At 43.0% G+C, this 24,251-nt stretch overlaps 1 protein-coding gene across 5 annotated transcripts in view; it reads left to right on the top strand.

Annotated features, from left to right (window-relative positions):
* The window catches only part of REPS1 (RALBP1 associated Eps domain containing 1), a 116,124-nt gene that overhangs the window by 82,490 nt on the left and 9,383 nt on the right, over positions 1–24,251 (top strand). For 3 of the 5 annotated variants that reach the window (XM_040429227.1, XM_040429225.1, XM_040429228.1), the window contains 6 exons: positions 1,827–1,919; positions 5,339–5,411; positions 18,916–19,034; positions 20,006–20,070; positions 21,214–21,393; positions 23,481–23,567. In XM_040429227.1, the coding sequence (XP_040285161.1) occupies positions 1,827–1,919; positions 5,339–5,411; positions 18,916–19,034; positions 20,006–20,070; positions 21,214–21,393; positions 23,481–23,567 (617 nt within the window). The remainder of the gene's footprint in view (positions 1–1,826; positions 1,920–5,338; positions 5,412–18,915; positions 19,035–20,005; positions 20,071–21,213; positions 21,394–23,480; positions 23,568–24,251) is intronic. The other 2 variants (XM_040429226.1, XM_040429229.1) reach the window with 1 other exon arrangement.

The raw sequence follows: 24,251 nt of genomic DNA, 5'->3' as shown, positions 1-24,251 counted from the left end.
CATTTGGAGAAATAAGAGGCCGAGAATAGCAAGTAGTATAATTCAGAGACCCCGGGCAATGGGTGGTCTGGCGGTCCCAGACATGGAACGATATTATATTGCCACGTTAGTGTCCATGCTTAGGAGTTGGTACAAAGAAAAGGTCGAGATTCCCTGGGTTCAAGTGGAGCAAGCGCAAGCAGCACCATTTACCTTACCAGACTTAGTGTATCTACCTTTTTGGGCTATTCAGACCCCTAAAAACCTAAATCCAGTAATTTTGGCATCGGTGATGGCATGGAAACAGTTCCATAATATGAGTGAAGAGGGGTACAAGCCAAAATTATCTTCAATTCCATTCTCTCTGATCAGAGCATTACTCCCACATGCGGATCTTTCAGATTGGAATACAGAGGTCAAAAGTAATATAGAATGGCTTTTTGAAAATGGGGTGATGAAATCTTTCCAAACTTTGCAGAACCAACTGCTGATACCCAAGTCAGATTTCTTTAAATACTTACAAATTCGGCATTTGATACAATCACTAATCCCATCAAAGGTGAGATGTAGTCAAGAAGGGATGTTGTACCTCTCTGGAGAATCCAAAGGAATCAAAAAGTTGTATGAAGCATTACTCCAACCAACTCAGTTTAGGAAGTCCCACCCTATGCGTAAATGGGAAAGCTCCCTGAACATCACTATAGCAGAAAATGAATGGCAAAAAACAATAAAATTGATCCACTCCCACTTACATTGCTCTAGCCATGTGGAATCGGCTTTAAAAACTATCCTACAATGGTATTACACGCCTGAAAGATTATGCCACATGTATGTAGGGGTGTCAGGAGATTGTTGGAGGGGATGTGGAGGGAGGGGTACACTTCTTCATATTCTTTGGAAATGTCCTATGATCTCTAAGTACTGGGAAGAATGTGAGGAACTGCTGAACAAGCTGCTTCAAGGGAGGCTTAAGTGGACACCACAACTTGCCCTGCTTCTAATTGGAGTGACACATCTTCCGGTGGAAGATAGAAAATTGGTAGGTGTTATATGTGTTCTAGCAAAACTAATGATACTGCAAAGATGGAAATCCCAGGAAACACCTAGGTTAAAAGATTTGATATTAGCTATTAATACCACTGTTGCTTATGAGAAAATCATAGCTTTAGGGAATGGTTCCTTCCAAAAATTTTCAAAACAGTGGCAGTTGTGGGAAACTTCTAGTTATTGTGTCAAGGGATAGGAGCAGATAGGTCAAAGTTGATTGAAAATGCGCCCTCAACAAGTGGGGATATGTAGTTGTGCATAGGATTACCAATAAATGTACCTTTCAAGTAAAAGAGCATTACCATTAGTTAAAACAAACAAGATGACTCTGCAAATGTTATTTGGAGAGGTGGTTTTTTAATTCAATGGATAAGGATGAAAACACATATGTACAAGGCTTTTTGGTGAAGTATCAATTATTACATAGCGGATATTGGCACCAAACGTGGATGATGTCTAAAATATTCATGCTTTAAGTGTAAAACTGTTATGTTTATACAGTTAGTTGTTGTTTTTAATGACTCGACTGATGGAGAGCAGATTGTACTGCGACTTTATTGTAATGTGTTTTACTTTAAAAATACCAATAAAAACGATTGAAACAAAAAAAAAGAAATAAATGTGGCTGAGCTGCACGACCTGTGGTTAAGTGTGTGGGTTTTTTTTTTTGGTTTTTTTTATTAATCATTTTGTTGTTGTGTTTTACTAAAGTTGCTGTATTTATTTTTTTTATTATTTTTTTTAAATTTAAATCCTGGACATCCTCTGCCATCTACTACAACTATATCTCTATTTTCTAGATTCTGCCAACCCCACAAGTCCTATACACATAAAGCCACAAGAACTTCCGGAAGAAAGTTCTTCAGTGATATTTGTCCCTGGGAATCCAGTTGGTAAGTGACGGCTAGTGTGTATTTATGAGAATATGCCAGCATTTCAGTTTGATTTCTCAGAATATTCCAAGCTTTCTCAAGCAGCTGATTTCAAGCCAGACATATTTCAGCAGTTCTATATTACTGTAAGTGTTCATTCACACTTCCGTGTGTATTTTGTGGATCCGCAAAACACTGACATCGGCAATGTGCGTTCCGCATTTTGTGGACCGCACATTGCCGGCACTTAATAGAAAATGCCTAATCTTGTCCGCAATTGCGGAGAAGAATAGGACATGTTAAAAAAAAATTCAGGAACGGAATTGTGGATCCGCAATTTCGGATCCGGGCAGCATATTGTGCGGCCCCATAGAAATGAATGGGTCCGCAATTCCATTCTGCAAAAATGCGGAACAGAATTGCGGACGTGTGAAAGGAGCCTTACACAACTTTTTCGGTCTATAGAAACAAATGTATGTATTTCCCGCACCGTAAGCCGCACCTATCTATAAGACACAACTAGGTTTTAGAAGAGGAAAATAAGAAAAAAACATTAATCAGACCACAGGTCAGACCCGCCAGTTTACTCAGACCTCATATCAGATCCCTAGTCTTCATCAGACTTCAGTTCAGACCCAACAAACTTTCAGACCTCAGTTCAGACCCCACCATCTTTATTAGACCTCAGTTCAGTCCCCACAATCTTTATTAGACTTTAGATTTGACCCCCCCCCCCCCCCCCCCCAAATCTTCATCAGCCCTTATAACAGATAGTAAAATAACTAAAGCTTAACTTCGCAGTCTTTATGCAGTTGCCGTTCCTCGATCTTCTGCCGGTGCAAAGCATCAGGTCCTAGTGCACGCCTGTGTCTTTAATATGCTGATTTGGTAGTTGGAGCACTGAGGGACTGGTCTAGGTCCTCAGAGCACCAGTGAACACTGTTGCAGCCTTAGACACTCCATAAAACTTCATAAAATAGACTGGCTTAAAGGGGTTATCCAACTTGTAAAGCATGGCTCCCAATTCCCGGACACCTCATATAGGTTACTTTCCCCTGCGTAGCTCCTGCTCCCTGCACGGCTGCCGCTGCATCTCCACGTCGCGCAGATCAAAACATCTGGTAACTGCGCTTGTGGTAGGGGAAAGCCAATAGCAGGCCGCGGCGGGGACGATCCTCCCTAGCATCGTAGGTGACGCTAGGGGAGATGCAGCTGCGGCCGTGTGGGGAGAAGGAGCTACACGGGTGCCGGGAGCGGGGTAAGCATCCTCTATATGAGGGGCCCTGGCATTGGGGGGCATATTTTAAACGTTTGATAACCCCTTTAAAACACCACAATTTCTCACACAGTGTGTATATATACTGGGTACATTTTCTACTTTATTCCCAGGATTTGTCCAGTCCTGTTATAGTTTAACCCCATCTCTACCTGGGGATTTAAAGATGGCACCTGCTCAGGAGCTGAGCAGGTTTCTGTTTTACATAGTAGACACCCAGATGCAAAGTCCATGATTTATGATAACCAATCAAAAGACTTTTAACCCCTCAGATTCCATGGTCAATTGTCAACAGCATCTGAGCAGTGACACCCCAGGAGTACTAAACTCCCGAGCAGCTTCCCTGTGATTAGATTGAGGGAGCTGTTCAGTTGCTGTGGCAGTCTTGGGCCATTCTGAAGGATCTGAGGTCTGCCACAGCAAGTAAAAAAAGTTTAAGATGGATAGATAGATATAGATATTCAAATACCCTTTTCCCCATATTAAAAATCATAAAATGTTTTTTGAAGTTATCACAAAGTTCAAAAACGCTCAAACTTTTAAAATATAAACATTTTTATTCTATATGGCGAATAACTTCACATCCGGAAAAATCAAATAGTCATACACCGAAATGGTGTCAGTAAAAACTGCAGATTGCCACACAGCTTTGTAGACTTAAATATAAAAACGTTATGAGAGTCGGAATATGGTGATGCAAAGAAATAAAAATGTTAATAGTACTGATACACAAGAAAAACTGTACAAATGTAGTATCGCTGTAATCGTACTGAGAATGACGTTAACATGTCAGTTTTAATGCATAGGGAACACGGTTAAAACCAAATACATAAAATTTTGGCAGGATTCCCCCCCCAATTCGACCCCATTTGGATTAATTTTTTTCAGCATCCCACTACATTGTATGCAGTAGTAAATCGTCCCATTAGAAAGTACAAGCCCTCATATGTGAATGGAAGAATAAAAAAAAATTAAGGCAGGTAGGTAAAAAATTAAATGTGAAAAGTTAAAAACTGCTTGGTCAGGAAAGCGTTAGATAAAGTAACATGGTTTCAGAACTGCATTCCAAGTTCTGCTGGTGGTCATGGGAAACTGTGAAGTGTAGAAGCCAGAAGGCGCTTCGGGTAGTCGAAGCCAAAGTCCCCCTGGTGGTAACAGTGCTCACCTCCCTGTAGCAGTAAAAATAGTTTCCACGCTCGCACCCCCGCTTCTCCAGTAGTCACAGCACCTTCACCAGACACTTGTCACAGTAGTCCCCCCTGATCACCGCATAGTAGCCTTCTCTCTCTTCCTTATCTAGCAGTCAAATGTAACATTGTCCCGTGTACTCATATTTGCAGTGCTCCCCTTTCTGTCAGGGAGCTACTGAACTTTCAACCTATGACTGCTTTTGTGCGCCATTTTTGCCTGGCATGAAGTGGTCTGTAATTGCTTTTATAGTGAGAGATGAAGCTTGGTGTGATCAGTGACAAAAGCTGTGCAAAGCACCCAGCCATAGAATGCATAAAGGGCTGAGGATGAATTTCCATTTGACCTGGTGATTGGTTCCAGCCCTGAGCCAATGCGGTCTGTTTCCTTCAGTGAAACTGGCAGCGTAATGCTGCTAAAAGATACGTCATCCTGTGTTTCCATCTAGCACTAGGCTCTCTCAGAGCATAACAAAGGGATTATGTTAGAAATGTTACCTGCTACTTTTTATACCTACCTCTACTGTGGATATGTCTAGTAGTACAATCTCACAACATTGCCCTCAGACCTTTAAAGTCTTCATTTCTGATCAGATGTTTCAAGAAATAGTGCAGATTGGATGCTATGTTATGGCTAGAGCAGGACCTGTGTCTCCCTCTCAGGTCCTGTACTAGGCATACCACTCTGTTACCCACAGTGTTCCTTTAAAGGGGTTGTCTAACTAATTAAAAAACGAATGACCGGCTAGCATGTGCTCAAATTATTAGTTGTTTGAGTGGTATTCATACATTGAAGGGGACCATTCTTCCAGTTACTGTGCACACTTTCATAGCCTTGCATGCAACCTGATGACGCCTGGGTCATTTCCTCAGGAACGCCGGACAGGCACATTCTATGAAGTTTCTATGCCTTTTGTTTCATTGATAATGTAGATGAAAGTTTTTTCTAAGCTTTCTTTAATGTTATGATTTTGCAGCAGATGGTTACAGCAGTTCAGACAGTTATAATTCGGATCCTGAAGAGATTGGAAATGTGGTTACAAGGCAGCGGTGAGTACTAGTTGGTTTTCTGGTCTCTGTTCCTTTTGTAATTATTTTTACTTTTTAAAACTGTTTAGTTTGTCAGAAATTGACTTCAGTTTCAAAGTGTTCAGTTTGTTTGAGTTGGACTACTACCCCACATTTAACTTCACTTAATATATAAATATATATATATATATATATATATATATATCACAATGTAACTCCAAGTCAGTCACACTTCTGTGAAATCAAACTGTCCACTTAGGAAGCAACACTGAGTGACAATCAATTTCACATGCTGTTGTGCAAATGGGATAGACAACAGGTGGAAATTATAGGCAATTAGCAAGACACCCCCAATAAAGGAGTGGTTCTGTATGTGGTGACCACAGACCGCTTCTCAGTTCCTATGCTTCCTGGCTGATGTTTTGGTCACTTTTGAATGCTGGCGGTGCTTTCACTTTAGTGGTAGCATGAGACGGAGTCTACAACCCACACAAGTGGCTCAGGTAGTGCAGCTTATCCAGGATGGCACATCAATGCGAGCTGTGGCAAGAAGGTTTGCTGTGTCTGTCAGCGTAGTGTCCAGAGCATGGAGGCGCTACCAGGAGACAGGCCAGTACATCAGGAGACGTGGAGGAGGCCGTACGAGGGCAACAACCCAGCAGCAGGACCGCTACCTCCGCCTTTGTGCAAGGAGGAACAGGAGGAGTACTGCCAGAGCCCTGCAAAATGACCTCCAGCAGGCCACAAATGTGCATGTGTCTGCTCAAACGGTCAGAAACAGACTCCATGAGGGTGATATGAGGGCCCGACGTCCACAGGTGGGGGTTGTGCCTACAGCCCAACACCGTGCAGGACGTTTGGCATTTGCCAGAGAACACCAAGATTGGCAAATTCGCCACTGGCGCCCTGTGCTCTTCACAGATGAAAGCAGGTTCACACTGAGCACATGTGACAGACGTGACAGAGTCTGGAGACGCCGTGGAGAATGTTCTGCTGCCTGCAACATCCTCCAGCATGACCGGTTTGGGTCAGTAACGGTGTGGGGTGGCATTTCTTTGGAGGGCCGCACAGCCCTCCATGTGCTCACCAGAGGTAGCCTGACTGCCATTAGGTACCGAGATGAGATCCTCAGACCCCTTGTGAGACCATATGCTGGTGCGGTTGGCCCTGGGTTCCTCCTAATGCAAGACAATGCTAGACCTCATGTGGCTGGAGTGTGTCAGCAGTTCCTGCAAGACGAAGGCATTGATGCTATGGACTGGTCCGCCCGTTCCCCAGACCTGAATCCAATTGAGCACATCTGGGACATCATGTCTCGCTCTATCCACCAACGTCACGTTGCACCACAGACTGTCCAGGAGTTGGCAGATGCTTTAGTCCAGGTCTGTGAGGAGATCCATCAGGAGTCTGTCCGCCACCTCATCAGGAGCATGCACAGGCATTGTAGGGAGGTCATACAGGCACGTGGAGGCCACACACACTACTGAGCCTCATTTTGACTTGTTTTAAGGACATTACATCAAAGTTGGATCAGCCTGTTGTGTGTTTTTCCACTTTAATTTTGAGTGTGACTCCAAATCCAGACCTCCATGGGTTGAAAAATTTGATTTCCATTTTTTTTATTTTTGTGTGATCTTGTTGTCAGCACATTCAACTATGTAAAGAACAAAGTATTTCAGAAGAATATTTAATTAATTCAGATCTAGGATGTTATTTTTGTGTTCCCTTTATTTTTTTGAGCAGTGTGTGTGTGTGTGTGTGTGTGTATTATATTATACATACACAATATATTATACATACACACACTCTAGCAGAAGGACCCGGCTTCGCACGGGTATATTTCATTTAATGTTTATTAGTGACCTCCACGGTACCCTGTCTCGTTAAGTGATTTCCACAATGACCCGCACCCTTTACAGTGACCTCCACAGAGCTCCATTCCCTTAAAATGTGACCTCCACAACACACCACCCCCGTAAGTCACCTCTACAGCACCCTGCCCCTTAACACTGACCTCCATAGCGGACTGTCCCCTTAACAGTGGCCTCCACAGCATGTCGCCCCCTTAACAGTGACCTTTACAGCAGCCCGTCCCTTTATTAGTGACCTCGACAGTACCCCATATCCTTCACAGTGATTTCCACAACACCCCGTCCCCTTAAGAATGGCCTCTACAGCAATGTGACCCTTAACACTGACCTCCATAGCGGACCGTCCCCTTAACTGTGAACTCCACAGCAGCCTGCCCCTAGGGTAGCCCAGAGGTCTAGTTTTAGGCCAGACAGTCCAGCTTCCAGACTCCCTGTTCTCTGTCCGGCGCAGGACCTTTTGAACAGCTCACTCTCAGATAGCAGCACTATGCTGTCTGAGTGTGAGCTGCAGGGAGAAAGTCACCCTCCTTCCCACCCCTGCAGCTGACAGAAGTTGATTACTTTCATATTTTCAATCCCTGTGAGAGGGGGCGGGACCTGGGGGCAGAATTTTTAAGTCCGTATTTTGAGGGTGACCTGAATGGCCACCCTACCTGCCCTCTGAACTGTGACCTCTCCAGCACTCAGCTCCCTTAATAGTGTCATCCACAGCGCCCTGCCCCTTTAAAGCTGACCTGCAGCAGTGAAGAAAAATAGCTTGGTTGTTATGGAAACCTGATGTATAACCGTGTGTATGTGGAGAAGAGAAAGACCTGAGGCTTCTATTGGCTAATGTAGGTCATGTGATATGCCATATTTGCATTTTTTGGGAAATATCTCAGGAACGGTACGTGCTAGAGAGCGGTGACCCGGTCTAAAACCTTGCCGTGATTGTAAGTGTGACTGTGAGAGAGATATATTTTATTTATTTTATTTTTTAGCGACCTGTGCTATACATTTGACACAAATATTGGGGGCGCAGCAGTTGCAGGGACTTAGTTTGTGTTCCCACTGCAGCTGCTGGAAAACTCAGATCCCAGCAATTCAACTTTTGTGATTCTGCTGGCCTCTTCTTCAGTACTTGGAACTGATGGTAGTAAGGGACAGCGCTGGGCTTATCAAAGGTCTCAGGGCTGTCCTGGTATGAATTCTTGAGGTGTTCCCTAACATCTGCCTGTGTATTTTACATGGGTGAACAAATGCATTGTAATAAAAAAAAAAAAATTGTAACATAAAAATGTGCATAAAAAATATTTATTTTAAATGAAAAGTACAAATGTATCCCCTAGCCACCCATTGACTATATATGTCTGGGCAGTCTGCACATATCTCTGCACTGACTTTTCTAATCATGCAGCTTCAGGACCGAGGAGCCCACTGTTGGTGACAGCTGGGCTCCGCACGGAGAAGGGACGGTTTTTCACCTTCCCTGCCTACCCCATTGCTCTTGGTGCTGTTTTCCTCCTGTAACCGCTACTATGTCGGCCCCCGCTACTGGAGGAACCGGCAACAAACTTAAACATCCAGCTATCAAAATAAGTTCTAGAAAAGGGACACTGTGCTAATAATTTCTTTTTTTTAAACAGATATTTTCCTGGTTTTAAAAAAATATAAGAACAAAAAATACCAAAATAAAGCCCCTAATATCACAAAATAAATGTGCCTCGTCAGAAATGTAGTAAATGGCTTGATCTTGAATTGATTAAAGGTACTGTCACCTGAAGACAAATTTAATAAAAGCCACTTACTAATGTATTGTGATTGTCCATATTGCCTCCTTTGCTGGCTTGATTCATTTTTCCATCACATTATACACTGCTCGTATGCAGGGGTTCTGACCACAGGAAAAAGCACCAGCGCCTCTGGTGGCTGCTGGATTGGGTGGTCATAACTCGTCGATACAAGCAGTGTATAATGTGACGGAAAAATGAATCAAGCCAGCAAAGGAGGCAATATGGAGAATCACAATCTGGGGCGGACTGAGATCTTAAAGTGGCCCCAATGTTGTAGAGAGGGCCAACAAAAGTATGTGGGGTCAGCAATACCATAGTGCAACACAATATACCTGGCCATGGGCTTCCATACTCCTCTGCAGTATTCAACTGTATCACTTGAAGACAGCGATAAATTTAAATTCAGGAGGGTGCCTATGACCCCTGGTAAGGTACAGAAGTACTTGATGCTCCTAGTGCTAATTACCACTGAGAGCATCAGATCATTACGTACCTGGCCAGTGGCAGTGAGAAGGACTTGGGTGGCCCCCTGACCATCAGCCCACTGGGCCAATCCACCCCTGCTCACAATTCATTAGTAAGTGCCTTGTATTAACTTTGTCTACATGATAAATGCCATTTTCTGAAGTGAGACAACGCCTTTACCTCCAGTAATACATGAATAGTGACTTCAGTAACTTTATCTCTGTTCTTTCTGCTGGCCATGTAGTGCACAAAGAGAACTAGGCCTGGAGTTCCCGCCATGTGTGTGCTCAGGGGTTCTGGGAATACAACTCACAGCGGGAGAAAATGACTGGCATGTATGCTATACTTGTATTGTAGTGGTTAATAGGGCTGGGCCAAGTTAGAAAGGGTCCCTTTAATTGATGTAACCTGTATAATACATTTGAGAGCTGTGGGAGAAAAAACAATGGCAGATTATTTTTATTTTTTCTAATTTTTCAATATGGAGGAGATTGTATGGGGCAGTGTTTAAACATGAAGTCTGGTGCTTCATACATCTCTAAGTCTCCGTTCACGCCTGCAGTTTTACACTGCCTTCCATTATATGAATAATTACCTTTTCCTTGCACATTTTTCCACTAGGGATTTGTATGTATATTCGAACAAAATAACCTGTCAGATTATGAAAAATTCCTGTATGGCGTATTCCATACAACTAGGGCTGCAGTAAACTATTTTAGAAATTGAGTATTCTATCGATGTATTTTTTATGATTAATCGAGTAATATAATAGACTGTTTTCCTTTTATAAAACTCATCAGACCCCCTGCCATCAGTCCCCAACACCCTTCGTACCCCCCGGTGCCATCCGTTCCACTATCCCCCAGTGCCATCAACCCCCACCCCCCTGCCTTCAGCTCTGTGTCTCCCCTTCCCCCCCCCCCCCCCCCCCCCCCACTCCTCCTGACATCCGGAGTGCACAGCATCATTGGTTGCTATGACGCTGTGTACTCCTGCTGCCCGGCCTTAGTCGCATTAACTTACCTTTCCAGCAGGGGTGCCACCGACACTCCATTGTTCCGCGCTGCTCTGCGCCTGACGTCACACAGCGCGGGACCATGGATGTGCTGTGGAGTATCCAGAGGCCCCCTGCTGGAAAGGTGAGTATTCCGAGCGCAGAGGGTGACCACGGAGCTGGAGTAATAGCAAGCGCTTCACTCCTGTTCCATGGTCTCGTGACACACGTGCGTCGAATTACTCAATTTAGTCGAGTACTCGTTGCAGCCCTACATACAACATAACTGCCATCATTTGTGGGGAACCTGACAAAGCCACTTGAATGACTTCTAACTCATTTCAAAGGGAACCTGTCATCAGAACAGGCTATCCAACTATATGCATGTCCCCATGCGCTTAAAGCCAAGGTATCTACGGCTCTGATCACTGCGCATGTCAGGATCCTGTCAGCAGAACAAGGTCTTCTGTGCCTGCGGGAGATGATTTTACATGCCAGACACTGACGTCATGGAGGAAAGGGGAGGTGAGATGAGGGCCATGACTCCCCACATGCAGCAATACACCCTAATGACTCCAGCAAGTATGTTTTGATGACGTCGGGTACATTTGCAAAGTCGATTTTTCAAAAAAAACACCTTACTTGTGAGCTTCAACAAAACCAGTTTCTGAAAGCGCACAGTTGGAACAGTGGGGACATGTAAGTAGTTTGATAGGTCTGGTCTGTTCTGATGACAGATATCGATGACCTCTCCTCAGGTAGGAGCCTTCTGCTTCCGGCTCCGTCCTCTGTTCTGTTTCCAGCTGATTGACGGGAGTGTTGGAACCCCATCCATCCGATGTTGTTGACCTATACTGAGGAATAGGTCATCAATATGTACAGGCTGGAAACCACCTTTTATCACACGGTTTGGCAATGACTAACTTATTTCCCCATTTTGCCAGTAAAGTACTACTAGATGGGTAGAAGTCAGTTTCTATTATGTATGCCTGATTGCCAAGAAATGGCTTTTTTTCCCTTTTATAAAGAAATTATGTAGTAAAATCAATAATACCGACGCTCCATAGATTAGGTATGTGAAAGATCCCAACGGATTTGTTGCAGTGATTTGGTCGATTGGAAGATGATGAGATCACAGGTTAGCCGTTCTTCATGAATGCTAGACGTTTAATCAGTAGGCAGTTAGCTAATGTCAGATACATGTATAATCCAATCTTTTTATAGTAAAAGATACAGGGTCGGGACGCCTACTGTGTAATTATCTCCTTTCTTTTGAATTTCATAACTTATCACTGGTGTTTGAGAGCTCGAAAACAGATTTCATTTTCTTCATATCCAAACTAATGTGTAGATATAAAGTTGTTAATTCCTATCTAGAGAATTGAAATGACTTCTTTTTAACCCAGTTAGCAATTGTTACTACTCCTTTTTACTGTGGTCACGAACGGCCCTTAGTCTATGTTGCCTTAGTTTAAGTGAGGCACAGGTCTCCATTGCAACAGAGAGCAGGAGCCTGACTCTCACCTTATTGGCCGTGCATAAAGAACATATATATAGATATATTTAAATAAACCCTTTTCCATTGAATGGAAAAATAGCAAAAAAAAGCACTACACAATTATCGTGTGACTGTATTGTTTTTTTTTCCCTTCCCCCTCCAGAAACAGTTAATAAAATATCATTTGGAAGTGATGTGTACCCCAGAATGGCACCATTAAAAACTACATCTTGTCCCGCATAAAATAAGCCCTAATACAAGTACATTGACAGAAAAATACAGAGTTAGAGCTGATGGAATGCGAAAATGAAACCATTGCTTGGTCCCTAAGGGGTTAATGCTAATTGTGCATACTAGCAGGGGGAGGACCTTGCTGGCAGTGCAGTACTTCACTAGTAGGGAAGATGTCCACACCAAGGGTAGCCGGTCTAGCAAGTTCTGCACTTGTAAAATAATTAGTAGGGATGAATTTACAGGGCTGTGGGTTAACTATTTTTTTTTTTTTTCTAGCCTTTATAGGGCATGTTCACATATATATATATATATATATATATATATATATATATATATATATATATATATATATATATATAGTACAGCACAGCTGTAAAATATAAATTTGAGATAACCTGTTCATTTACAGCAAGCACAGTCCTCTGTAATCCTGCCCTGCACTGACCTACAACCAGTGCAGGGTGAAAACAGGAAGCTGAACAAGTCCTTGGCTGGAGCCTATAGTGTTAACCAGAGAACACCCCTTCTCTGATTTAGACACCAGGGGCCGATGACATTGACCCTTTTACAGGCATGAACACTCTAAAACTGCTTGGATACTGTATACAAGTCTCTTAATGAACTATATTAATGTGGCATTATAGACTTAACCTATGTATGGCTAAGTATTTGGTTGCTACATGGTAGTATTTATTTGGCAATGCTTTGGAGTGCCCAGGTTCCCATCTTCTGTAAAGCCTTCAAGAAGATGGTCTTATGGCAGTTGCGATCAGAAAATCCCATTCTGTAAGAACAATGAAACAGAATAATGTAGAGAGAAGCGCTGTAAGCCACATAGCTTATATGATGGTAATGTTTGGTTTTGTAAACTATGGAGGTCCTTTATTAAGAACGGCGTTTTAGGTGACCATCTTAATAACCCCTATAGTTGGGGGCCAGCACCTCTTCATAACTTTGGCGTATCCTGCGCCAGTCTAAATGTAAGCCATCTTCCTTGCTGTCTGACATTTTAGACCGTTTTCTATGACTAAAACAGGCCTGCCGGTCCACCCATGGCACGCCCACTTTTTTAGACCTTGCGTGGGTGGGGAAAAGTCGCAGATTGAGATGCAAGTAACCTTTGTGCTGCAATCTGCACCAGAAATACACTGAACAAAGGCATATTTCTGGATAGTAAATGACCCCCAACATTTTTTAGATTACAACTCACTCAAACTATAGGACAGACCCAGGGTTTAGACAACAGATAGTGTATAAAAAAAATAATAATAATTTTGTATTAACTCCTTAAAGGGCTTCTGTCAGCCCACTAAACCGTTTTTTGCTGGTAGCAGCCGCATCCTCCGATCCTAATGACGCCCCCTCCGCATTGTGATTGACAGGGCCAGGGAACGGAATCGTTCTCGGCTGGCCCTGCCTGTTTTCATTCAATATCTGGCACCTGCGCCGCGGCCGTACCTATCTTCAATCTGCGCAGGCGCACTGAGAGGCGGCCACTCACTCGGCCGCTCGCTCCTCAATGCGCCTGCGCCGGGTGTAGATGTGACGTCATCGGCGCAGGCGCATTGAGGATGGAGCGGCCGAGGGGCCGCCTCTCAGTGCGCCTGCGCAGATTGAAGATAGGTACGGCCGCGGCGCAGGTGCCAGATATTGAATGAAAACAGGCAGGGCCAGCCGAGAACGATTCCGTTCCCTGGCCCTGTCAATCACAATGCGGAGGGGGCGTCATTAGGATCGGAGGATGCGGCTGCTACCAGCAAGTAGCCCCCCTACTTGCTGGTAGCAAGGTAATTTACATATTATAAAAATAGCGTTTTATCAAATTCTACTGAACGACAATTATTATTTTACTTATGTATGCAGAGATCGCAGTGTAGGGATTATTATTAAACAAAAAAAAAAAAAAAGACGGTTTAGTGGGCTGACAGAAGCCCTTTAAGAACTTAGGATGTACCGGTACGCCCTGTTTCCCGAGTCCTTAAGGACCCAGGACGTACCGGTACGTCCTGTGTAGTTTTGATCGGAACAGGGTGCCTGTTGAAATCATTCAGCAGGCACCCTGTGACAATGTCTAGGGGGGGTCCTGTGACTCTACAAACCCCCCCCCCCCCCCCGCATTGCCGATTGCTACAAACCGCAGGTCAATTCAGACCTGCGGTTTTTAGCGCTTATGGAAGTTTCTGATCCCTGCGTTCCGTGACCGCAGGGATCAGAAACCTCAAAGTGCCTATATTTTTGAAAGTTAACCCCCCCCCCCCTGCAGCCCTCTGTGTTTTTGTGCCTGCGGGCGCAGCGGGGAGGATTGCGGGAGGTGTGCGGCAGTGTGGAGGGGGGGGGGCCGGTGCGCGATCTTCCGCCTTCCCCCCGTTTATTTTCAGGATGGCCGAGCGGTTGAATCAGTGTCCGCCGTTTTAACCCCTTCCATGCCGCGGTCCGTAGGGACCGCTGACAGGATGGGGTGAGGGAGGGAGCCCTCCTCCCTCCCCTTCACCGTCTGCTCAGTTGTGGCAGATGGGGAAGGTTCCCATGGCAACAGGACGCCTTCTCAGGCACCCTGCTGTCCATGGTGCTGAGCAGATCTGTGCTAAAGGCAGAGATCTGTTCAGACAAAGTGTGAGTGAAATACAGTGCAGTACACTATATAGTGTACTGTACTGTATTATACAGACATCAGACCCACTGGATCTTCAAGAACCAAGTGGGTCTGGGTAAAAAAAAAGTGAAAAAAAGTAAAAAAAAACAAAACACATTTGTCCCTCCTTTAAAAATAAATAAAATTCCCTACACGTTATATATCACCGCGTCCGTAATGACCCGATCTATAAAACGGTCATGTTACATTCCCCGCACGGTGAACGCCATAAAAAATAAAAAACTATGATGAAATAGAAATTTTGCTGACCTTACTTCCAAAAAAAGGTAATAAAAGTGATCAAAAAAGTTATATGTACGCCAAAATAATACCAATAAAACAGTAATCTCATCCTGCAAAAAATGAGACCCTAACTAAGACAATCGCCCAAAAAATAAAAAAACTATGGCTCTCAGACTATGGAGACACTAAAATGATTTTTTTTGTTTCAAAAATGATATTATTGTGTAAAACGTAAATAAATTTAAAAAAGTAAACATATTGGGTATCCCTGCGTCCGTAACAACCTGCTCTATACAAATAGTACATGATCTAATCTGTCAGATGAACGTAGTAAATAATACAAAATAAAAACGGTGCCAAAACAGGTATTTTTTGGGCAAATTTTACATTTTAATCCATTTTTTCCCGTAACAAAGCAAGAGTTAACAGCCAAACAATACTCAATATTTATTGCCCTGATTCTTTCGTTTACAGAAACACCCCATATGTGGTCGTAAACCTCTGTACGGGCACACAGCAGGGCGCAGAAGGAAAGGAATGCCATATGGATTTTGGAAGGCCGTTTTTGCTGGACTTTTTTTTTGGCACCATGTCCCATTTGAAGCCCCCCTGATGCACCCCTAGAGTAGAAACTCCAAAAAGTGACCTCATTTAAGAAACTACACCCCTAAAGGTATTCAAAACTGATTTTACAAACTTTGTTAACCCTTTAAGTGTTCCACAAGAGTCAATGGCAAATGGAGATGAAATTTCAGAATTTCAATTTTTTGTTACTTTGCTTCACAAAAAGTGTAATATAGAGCAACCAAAAATCATATGTACCCTAAAATAGTACCAAAAAAACTGCCACCTTATCCCGTAGTTTCCAAAATGGGGTCACGTTTTTTGAGTTTCTAACTCTAGGGGTGCATCAGTGGGCTTCAAATGGGACATGGTGTAAAAAAAACAGTCCAGCGAAATCTGCCTTCCAAAAACCACACGGCGTTCCTTTCCCTCTATGCCCTGACGTGGGGCCGTAGAGTGGTGTGCGACCACATATCGGGTGTTTCTGAAAAACGCAGAGTCAGGGCAATAAATATAGAGTTTTGTTTGGCTGTTAACCCTTGCTTTGTTAGTGGAAAAAATGGATTAAAATGGAAAATTTGGCAAAAAATTGAAATTCTGAAATTTCATCTCCATTTGCCCTCAACTCTTGGAGAACACCTAAAGGGTTAATAATGTTTGTAAAATCAGTTTTGAATACCTTGAGGGGTGTAGTTTGTAGAATGGGGTCACTTTTGGGTGGTTTCTATTATGTAAGCCTCACAAAGTGACTTCAGACCTGAACTGGTCCCTAAAACGTGGGTTTTTGAAAATTTCTGAAAATTTTCAAGATTTGCATCTAAACTTCTAAGCCTTGTAACGTCCCCAAAAAATAAAATGGCATTCCCCAAATGATCCAAACATGAAGTAGACATATGGGGAATGTAAACTAATAGCTATTTTTGGAGGTATTACTATGTATTATAGAAGTAGAGAAATTGAAACTTGGAAATTTGCAAATTTTTCCAAAATTTTGGTAAATTTGGTATTTTTTTTATAAATAAAAATGCATTTTTTTTTACTTCATTTTACCAGTGTGTTGAAGTACAATATGTTACAAAAAAAACACAAATCTCAGAATGGCCTGGATAAGTAAAAGCGTTTTAAAGTTATCACCACATAAAGTGACACTGGTCAGATTTGCAGTCCTTAAGGTGAAATAGGGCTGAGTACTTAGGGGGTTAAACAAATGGGAGAGGGGGTAATGTCTATGCTTTAGTTTAGTAGGGTGGACAACTGATGATACTTACAGGTCTTTGGGGTGGTGTCTCACCTGGGGAGCTGTAGAGTCCATAGATCCTTTTTGTGGAATAGTCTCCGATATAGACTATATAGACTATGACAATGGCAAACATTTGTAATGCACTTTTCTCACAAGGACTTAAAGTGCAGGGATAGGTGACTTTCACACTGGCGTTTTGGCTTTCCGTTTGTGAGATCCATTCAGAACTCTCTCACAAGCGGTCCAAAACGGATCAGTTTTGCCCTAATGCATTCTGAATGGAAAATGATCCGCTCAGAATGCATCAGTTCAGTCTCCATTCCGCTCCATTCCTGCAGCAGCGTTTTGGTGTCCACCTGACTAAACTGAGCCAAACTGATCCGTCCTGGAACACAATAGAAGTCAATAAGGACGGATCAGTTTTCACTGACACAACCTGGCACAATTGAAAACGGATCCGTCCTCCATTGACTTTCAATGGAGTTCATGACGGATCCGTCTTGGCTATGTTACAGATAATACTAACTGATCAGTTCATGACGGATGCATGCGGTTGTATAATTGTAACGGATCCGTTTTTGCAGATCCATGACGGATCCGCCCAAAACGCGAGTGTGAAAGGAGCCATAGTTGTGTGGCTGTGGGAACTTCCTGGAAAGTCAATGGCTGCCACATAGGCGTTCGACCGACTATACACACTCGGGGTCATTTCAAAGGAAGCCGATTTGCCTATTTGTATATTTTTGGAGTGTGGGAGGAAACCTACGCGAACATGTGGAGAACATACAAACTCTGTGTTGTTGTTGTCCCTGGTTGTATTCGAACCCAGGAACCCACTGAGCCATAGTGCTGCCTCTAGACTAATAGGTGATTTGCTGGTACTGTGATTGGACAGAGTGGTCTCTGTGTAGGTGTCAGGACTCTCGTCTACATGCATTCGATCCCTGGGTGCAGGAAGAGTCTTGTTGAGTCATGCACTACTTGAAGCTGAGGCTTTTGGAGATGCAGTAGGCCATACAGGCCATCTATGGCTGCAGGCTCTGTGGGGCACAATACACTCTTTAAAATGCTGTGGGTGGGGAGGTCCGATGAAGGGTACTGGAGCTTTTGGGAGGTACATCGCCCTGATTCCCTATGTCAGGCAAAGTGCTTAATGAATACTCTGCCCCATCATTAAGGAAGATCCCCCTGACTTCTGACTAAAAGGCACAGGGACCTTTTTTTTTTTACAATATTTTTTATCTTAAGTGTGTCTTATAGAATCTGATAGAGCTACCACAGTTAGGTTATAATTGGCCAGCAATTTACAGCAAAATGTCCCAACTTCTCGCTTGGCTGGAGGTTGTTTTCTTAAAACATGACCTGAGTTCCTTAAAGGGGTTTTCTAGTTTAGAAACCCTAATTTGCCCACCATACATTCTTCTATCTTCTCCTAATCCACACACTTCTCATCCAGGACAAGGCTGGTGAACTTTGTTGTACCTGTTGGTTCCGGCTTTGACCCATTCCTAACCACAGCCCTGGCGTCACTGTGAAGGAATGATATCAACAAAAAAAAAAAAAAAAAACCCTGGAAAAATACCACAGAGTGTAGTGAGTACACTGAAGTGTTGCCCAAGGGTCTGATGTTGAAATGATTTCTCTACCTGTGTCCTATGTCATATTTAACCAACGCCCTATCAGACACTTGTTTCTATGGCAACTTGGCTCTGTAAGTCTGTTCCACCTACCATGTAGTTTAACTAGATGTCTTAGATGATGCAGAGTAAGCTGCAGTGTGAAAATGTAGCAGCCCACCTCCCGTTTTGTAATTTGGAGACTTGCATCTATTCAGCATTGGTGGAGGGAGGGGGGCTAGACTTGTGGCTTCTTGGTTCAGAGGACAGACAGCATCACATAAAAGGAAGAAATGTACAAGTTGAAGAGGTGAATTTCAATGGTGAGTTACTGGTATTGTGATCGTCTCCTCTGTTAATGTTTCCTTGTTTGAAGAGTCTTTGCTTAAATTGCAGGTCCCATTCTGGCACTTCTCCAGACAGCACAGCACCACCACCCCCTCCACCAAGACCTCCTGCCTCCCATTCTCGCTCCTCATCCTTAGACATGAATAGAACATTTGCAGTTACGACAGGTGAGGACGACTTCCAGTTGTATCCAGCAAAGTTTCTTATGCTGAAGAATAGCAGTAAATGTGCACATCACAAATGCCTGCTTGTTTTCAGGTCTGTACACTGCCTAGAGCAGTAACGCGATGTCCTTCAGAGAACTTAATGTGACCTTATTAGCAGTATTTTCTGCCCACATTCCCTTACCATAAAGGGTTTGGATGAGAGGATGGAGAACCTTCTCTTGTTCACCTGCTGAGACCTAGTAGCTTATAGCTAGAGCACAACTTATAGCACATTCCATACCCTGTATGTGGTGTTTTCCCATTTTATTTCAGGGATGAAATATTTTGGTGTCTTAATTTGTTGTATTTTTAGGTCTATAAAAGAGTAAATGTAGGTGAATTAGAAATAGTTCATGTTACTCTGCTTCTGTCCTGCATGACACACCACATTGTGACCTGGATATGTTCTAATATGACAATAAGTGTAACTTAGCCTGACTGCATTATTATTACCATGCTGAAGACATCACTGTCCTACAGAGGGGAGAGTGGCCAGGAGACCACAGCGGGATCTACCCCCATGATCACTACTTTCTCACGTATCTCTAGTGCAGAGAACATCAGAAACATTTGCTTACCCATTAATGGGGCTTTGGTCCTGAATTGGGACAATCCTAGATCAAACCAACAAATAGATCCATTATATTCTTGTGAGATACATTCACACCACGCAGGTTGTCCTAACTCCCTGGGCAGATCATTAAAAGGGTTGTTCCATGAGGACAATGCAGACCTTGTATGTGGAAGTGTGCAGCATTAGACCTTTAAACAGGCTTAATGTTACATCACTGCCCCACTTTTTCATCTGAGAAGTTATTTCACTGTTCTCTGGGAAGAAAAAGGAGTCCCTCAATATCCTAAGTGGCACCATGCCACCACAGTAATGTAGCCAGCCTGTGATGTATAACGTTTCTTTATCTGTTGTGTAACAGGGCAGCCCCAGTCTGCAGCGGTAACGCACCCTCCGGCAGTTCCTCCCCGACCCCTACCTACACAGGTATGTGACTACATTGAATGTATTTAGGATATCTAGCCAGTGTCACCACAGAAAAAACGGTGCCGTGCTTTCTATAAATGACAGTCTAAAATGACTATGCAGTAGAACGTCCTAATTTTAGCAAAGGCTAAATATAACCCAGCATATTTGTTGTCAGATATTTCTCCGGCCCACTCGGTTGGCATGCTTATGCTGCTTTGTAGAACCGTTGTTTAGAACCCGTTAGGTGGCATACTGCACATACTACCTTAAATTCCAGCATAATAATGCCCTGCTATTCCCTGTGATCACTCGGATACTTGGGTCAGACTATGAACGAGTGGGTCAAAATGACCAGTTACATCAAATACTACAACAGTTAAATTGTCACTGGCAAATAGGTAGCTGAAGTGAATCAGAAAACGCTGCATGAAGTTTGTATCTACGCCTGGATTTGACATGGGCAACTGCATCAACAATTACAGCAAAACGGAAAGTGTAATGCAAAACTTAAAGGATGTCTCCCAGAGATATGGGAGAGGATGAAATAATGTGCATTGACCATCTGAAACCAGTTTATGTTCTATACTGATTTACAATCTTAGGATGTCATGGGCCCAAGACAGAGTCTGCACTAGAGACATTTGGATTTCTGTCCGAAATGACCAAATACAACTTAACTTATTTATGTGTATATGCAACTTGTATCCACCCAAAAACTTCATTAGGCCCCATGCACATGACCATATATTTGGTCCACATCCAATCCGCATTTTTTGCAGTTTGGGTGTGGACCTAGTCATTTCAGTGGGGCTGCGTCCTGTCCACATCAGAATGTTTTGCTGTACTGCAAAAATATTGAACTTGTCCTATACTTGTCCATTTTGTAGACAAGAGTAGGGATTTTTACAATACTTTGGCATGTGCAGGACGTACATGGCTGATGTACCATGTTTAGCAGATCCACAATTTGTGGACAACAAAACACAGGGTTGTGTGCGCGAGGTCTAACACTGCCAAGTAAAGCAAAACACTGTGGGGTATTTCGTGCATGTCATAGCTGCCAGGCTGGGTAAATGTTTGGTTCCCCGTGTTGGGTTTCTGCTAATGCTGGTGGGTAGGTGCAGTAGGCCTTCTCCATCATGTTGCCCCTATTTCTTACAGACATCGGGCTCACATGTGCACCGCTCTGTGGATGCTGAAGGTGTTTTAGCTCATCCTAGTACTTCTCCTCAGCAAATGCCTGAGCAGCCAAATTTTGCAGACTTCAGTCAGTTTGAAGTGTTTGCCTCATGTGTGACAGAACAGCAAGCAGAGGACCCAGAGAAAACCGAAGTTGTACAGGTTTGTGGACTCTGATAATCACATGTGGAGGAAGCAGAACATTTATGATGGGCTCATAATAGTTAAAGCGTTCTTTGTGTAAGTGAACCGCTGTTGTGAAATTTGATTTCATAAAGGGGTTGTCCAGCTTTATTTTTGTACCTGTGGAAAAATCCATACCCAGCTTCTTGCTGCTTTTTCCTGGCCCCATTGTTCTCTTCACTGGTCTTCCAGTCCCCGTCTGTCGACTTCCACATGGACGGGGTCATATGTGCCAGTGCAGCCAATGATTGGCAGTGACGTGTCTCCAAGCGGCACATCTGTTCTGGGCCTTGTGGTGTGGTGCTTAAGGACACTTCACCGCTGAGGCCAGTGTCATTGGCTGAGTGGCGCTCAAGACCCTGTGTGTGTGTGTGTGTGTGTGTGGAAATTAACAGATAGGAACCACAAGTCCAGTGAAGAGAGTCGGGAGCCCAGGACACAGTAGCGGTGAGTATGTTCCGCTAGTACAAATTAAAGCTCTTCAAAGAAAAATGCAGTGTAATCTGCAGGCAGCATGTTATGGAGCAGAATATATAGATATATAGTGGGAAAAGGGTTAGTAAAGCTTGCAATTTATACATTTATATCTCTGTTATCTGAATATTGCATTCCATTTTGTGGTGACCGATTCTATTTAAAACGGCTCTGTCACAAGAATCAACCCTAGTAAACCAGACATACTGCCTGGTAGGGCTCATCATGCTGATTAAAACCATATCTTTGTTTTGTCTGTACAATAAACAGCTGCAGAGTTTTTAGTCATATGCAAATGAGCAAGTTTGAGCTCCAGAAGGCGGGGCTAAATCCTTTGTAACACCCCCTGTGCTCTGCACATGCCGCCCTCCTCTTGATTGACAGGGCTGAAATCAGCATACTGAGGGCAGACCGGTGTCATAGAGCTATCTCCTAGCATGTACATGTTATATACTCTATGTACTATAGCTTTACCACATTGAGGTACTGAGTTACTGGTCCATTCACATGCACGATATGTGATTATAAAGACATCAGTGATATGTGTTAGCTTATAAGCATAGAAAAATAATTCATCTCTATGTGGTAATGCTATAGCTTTGTGGTAAGTGCTTGGTTTTTCATTTGGAGATCACAGGTTTGAATCTTGGGAGAGACGTCCAGGTCTTTTTCTTCAGATATTTTTTCTTTTTTTTTTCTTCCACATTTAACCCTCATTAAAAGCCTATATCCTTGTATTGACAATAGTTTTTTTTTAGAAAGCAAATAAATATTACTGGTTTCTTTATAATCCTATATTGTTTGTCAATAAACCAGTGATCGGTTTTAGGTTTCTAAGGAAAAAACACTATTCTCAATATAGCAAGGCCTATTTATTATAGTATAGCCTTTTATTATGGCCTAAATGAGAGAGAGAAAAAGAATAACAGAAAAAATAGTTATTGTAAGTCTCTCCTTAGGATTTACCACATAGAGAAGCATGTTTTTTTTCTATGCTTGTACACTAATACACAGTACTGGGGTCTTAAAAATCTTATATTGTGCCTGAGAATAAAGCAGAAATATGTATATTAGCTTTCTGAGAATATCTCAATGTTGTGATGCTAAAGTACATAGATTATATGATATATAGATGCGAGGAGACAGCTCTGCCCTCAGCATGCTGATGTCTAGTCCTGTTAGTCAAGTGGAGGGGGAGTGTGCAGAGCACTAGGGGTTACTAAGTAGTACTGAAAGGATGTATCCCTGCCTCCTAGTGCTTGAATATGCTCATTTGCATATGAATAAAAATGCATACAGACAAAAGAAAGGTATAGTTTTAATCGGCATGATGAGCCCTACCAGCCAGTATGCCTGGTTTAATAGGGTTGATCCTAGTGACAGGGCCTAAATGTAGTTTCTCCATGTCCAGAAAATCTGTCACCCTTCTCTGAACATCTGTACCTTCAGTGTACTATCGTTGTGTGTGACAGTATAGATTATTAATTTGATTATTACAATAAAATCTTTGGCTGTTGACTGGATTAGGTCCTTTAATTTTTCTAAATGCATCCTTTGAAGCTTGCTAAAATTTCATATTCATATGTCAACAGGCTGAGAAGCCATCAGCTGATGGGATCCGTAGTGCTAAGTTAAATGGACGTGTTGAAGATAAAGTCTCTGCTGTCCCTGCCAATCCTGTAAGTATGTAATATATAGCTAGACCTAATACCCTGAAGTTTTGTCCCCGTCCATTATAAATGGGGACAAAACCGAACAAACCTGCACGGAGTGCACAAGAATGCATTCCGTTCCGGTTTGTTATGTTCCCATGCCAGACAGAAAAATGCAGCGTTTGTGTGTGCGGCTTGGGAAACTGAATAAGCCGGATCCAGCACCAAAAACCATGCAAGTCAATGGTGCCGGATACGTTTTTTTCGGAAACGATAAAACGGATCCAGCACCCATTGACTTACAATGGTTTTAATGCCGGATCCAGTTTTTACATTTTTGATAACATACAACCGGATCTGTTCAGAATGGGTGCAGCCGATCGTATTGTTAGAATGGAAGCACTTTGCTGTGGTTTTGAGATCCCCTACTGTCTGTAAAGCAGTCTTCAGTAGAGTTGGAATTGTCATCAAAATCTATTTAGTCACAACTTGCCTATCTAGTTTACATATTCACCAATATGCCATAGTTCTGAAACTTATTACTACAGTCTCTAAAACATTAATGCTGGCTCAATAAGGGGTGGGCAGTGGCATTAGGGCTCTGTTCATACAGCAATAGTGGTGTACGTGTGGCCTGTTCTGGGGAAGCACCTATCTCTGATGCCAAATGTATTCATAGAGCTGCATTTACCTGACCTATGCCAGAAGTAC

Source organism: Bufo bufo, chromosome 4 (genome assembly GCF_905171765.1).
Source record: "Bufo bufo chromosome 4, aBufBuf1.1, whole genome shotgun sequence".
In the NCBI taxonomy this organism is placed as follows: domain Eukaryota; kingdom Metazoa; phylum Chordata; class Amphibia; order Anura; family Bufonidae; genus Bufo; species Bufo bufo.
Note: the sequence above shows the minus strand (reverse complement) of the source record. Positions and strands in the feature narration are given on the sequence as shown.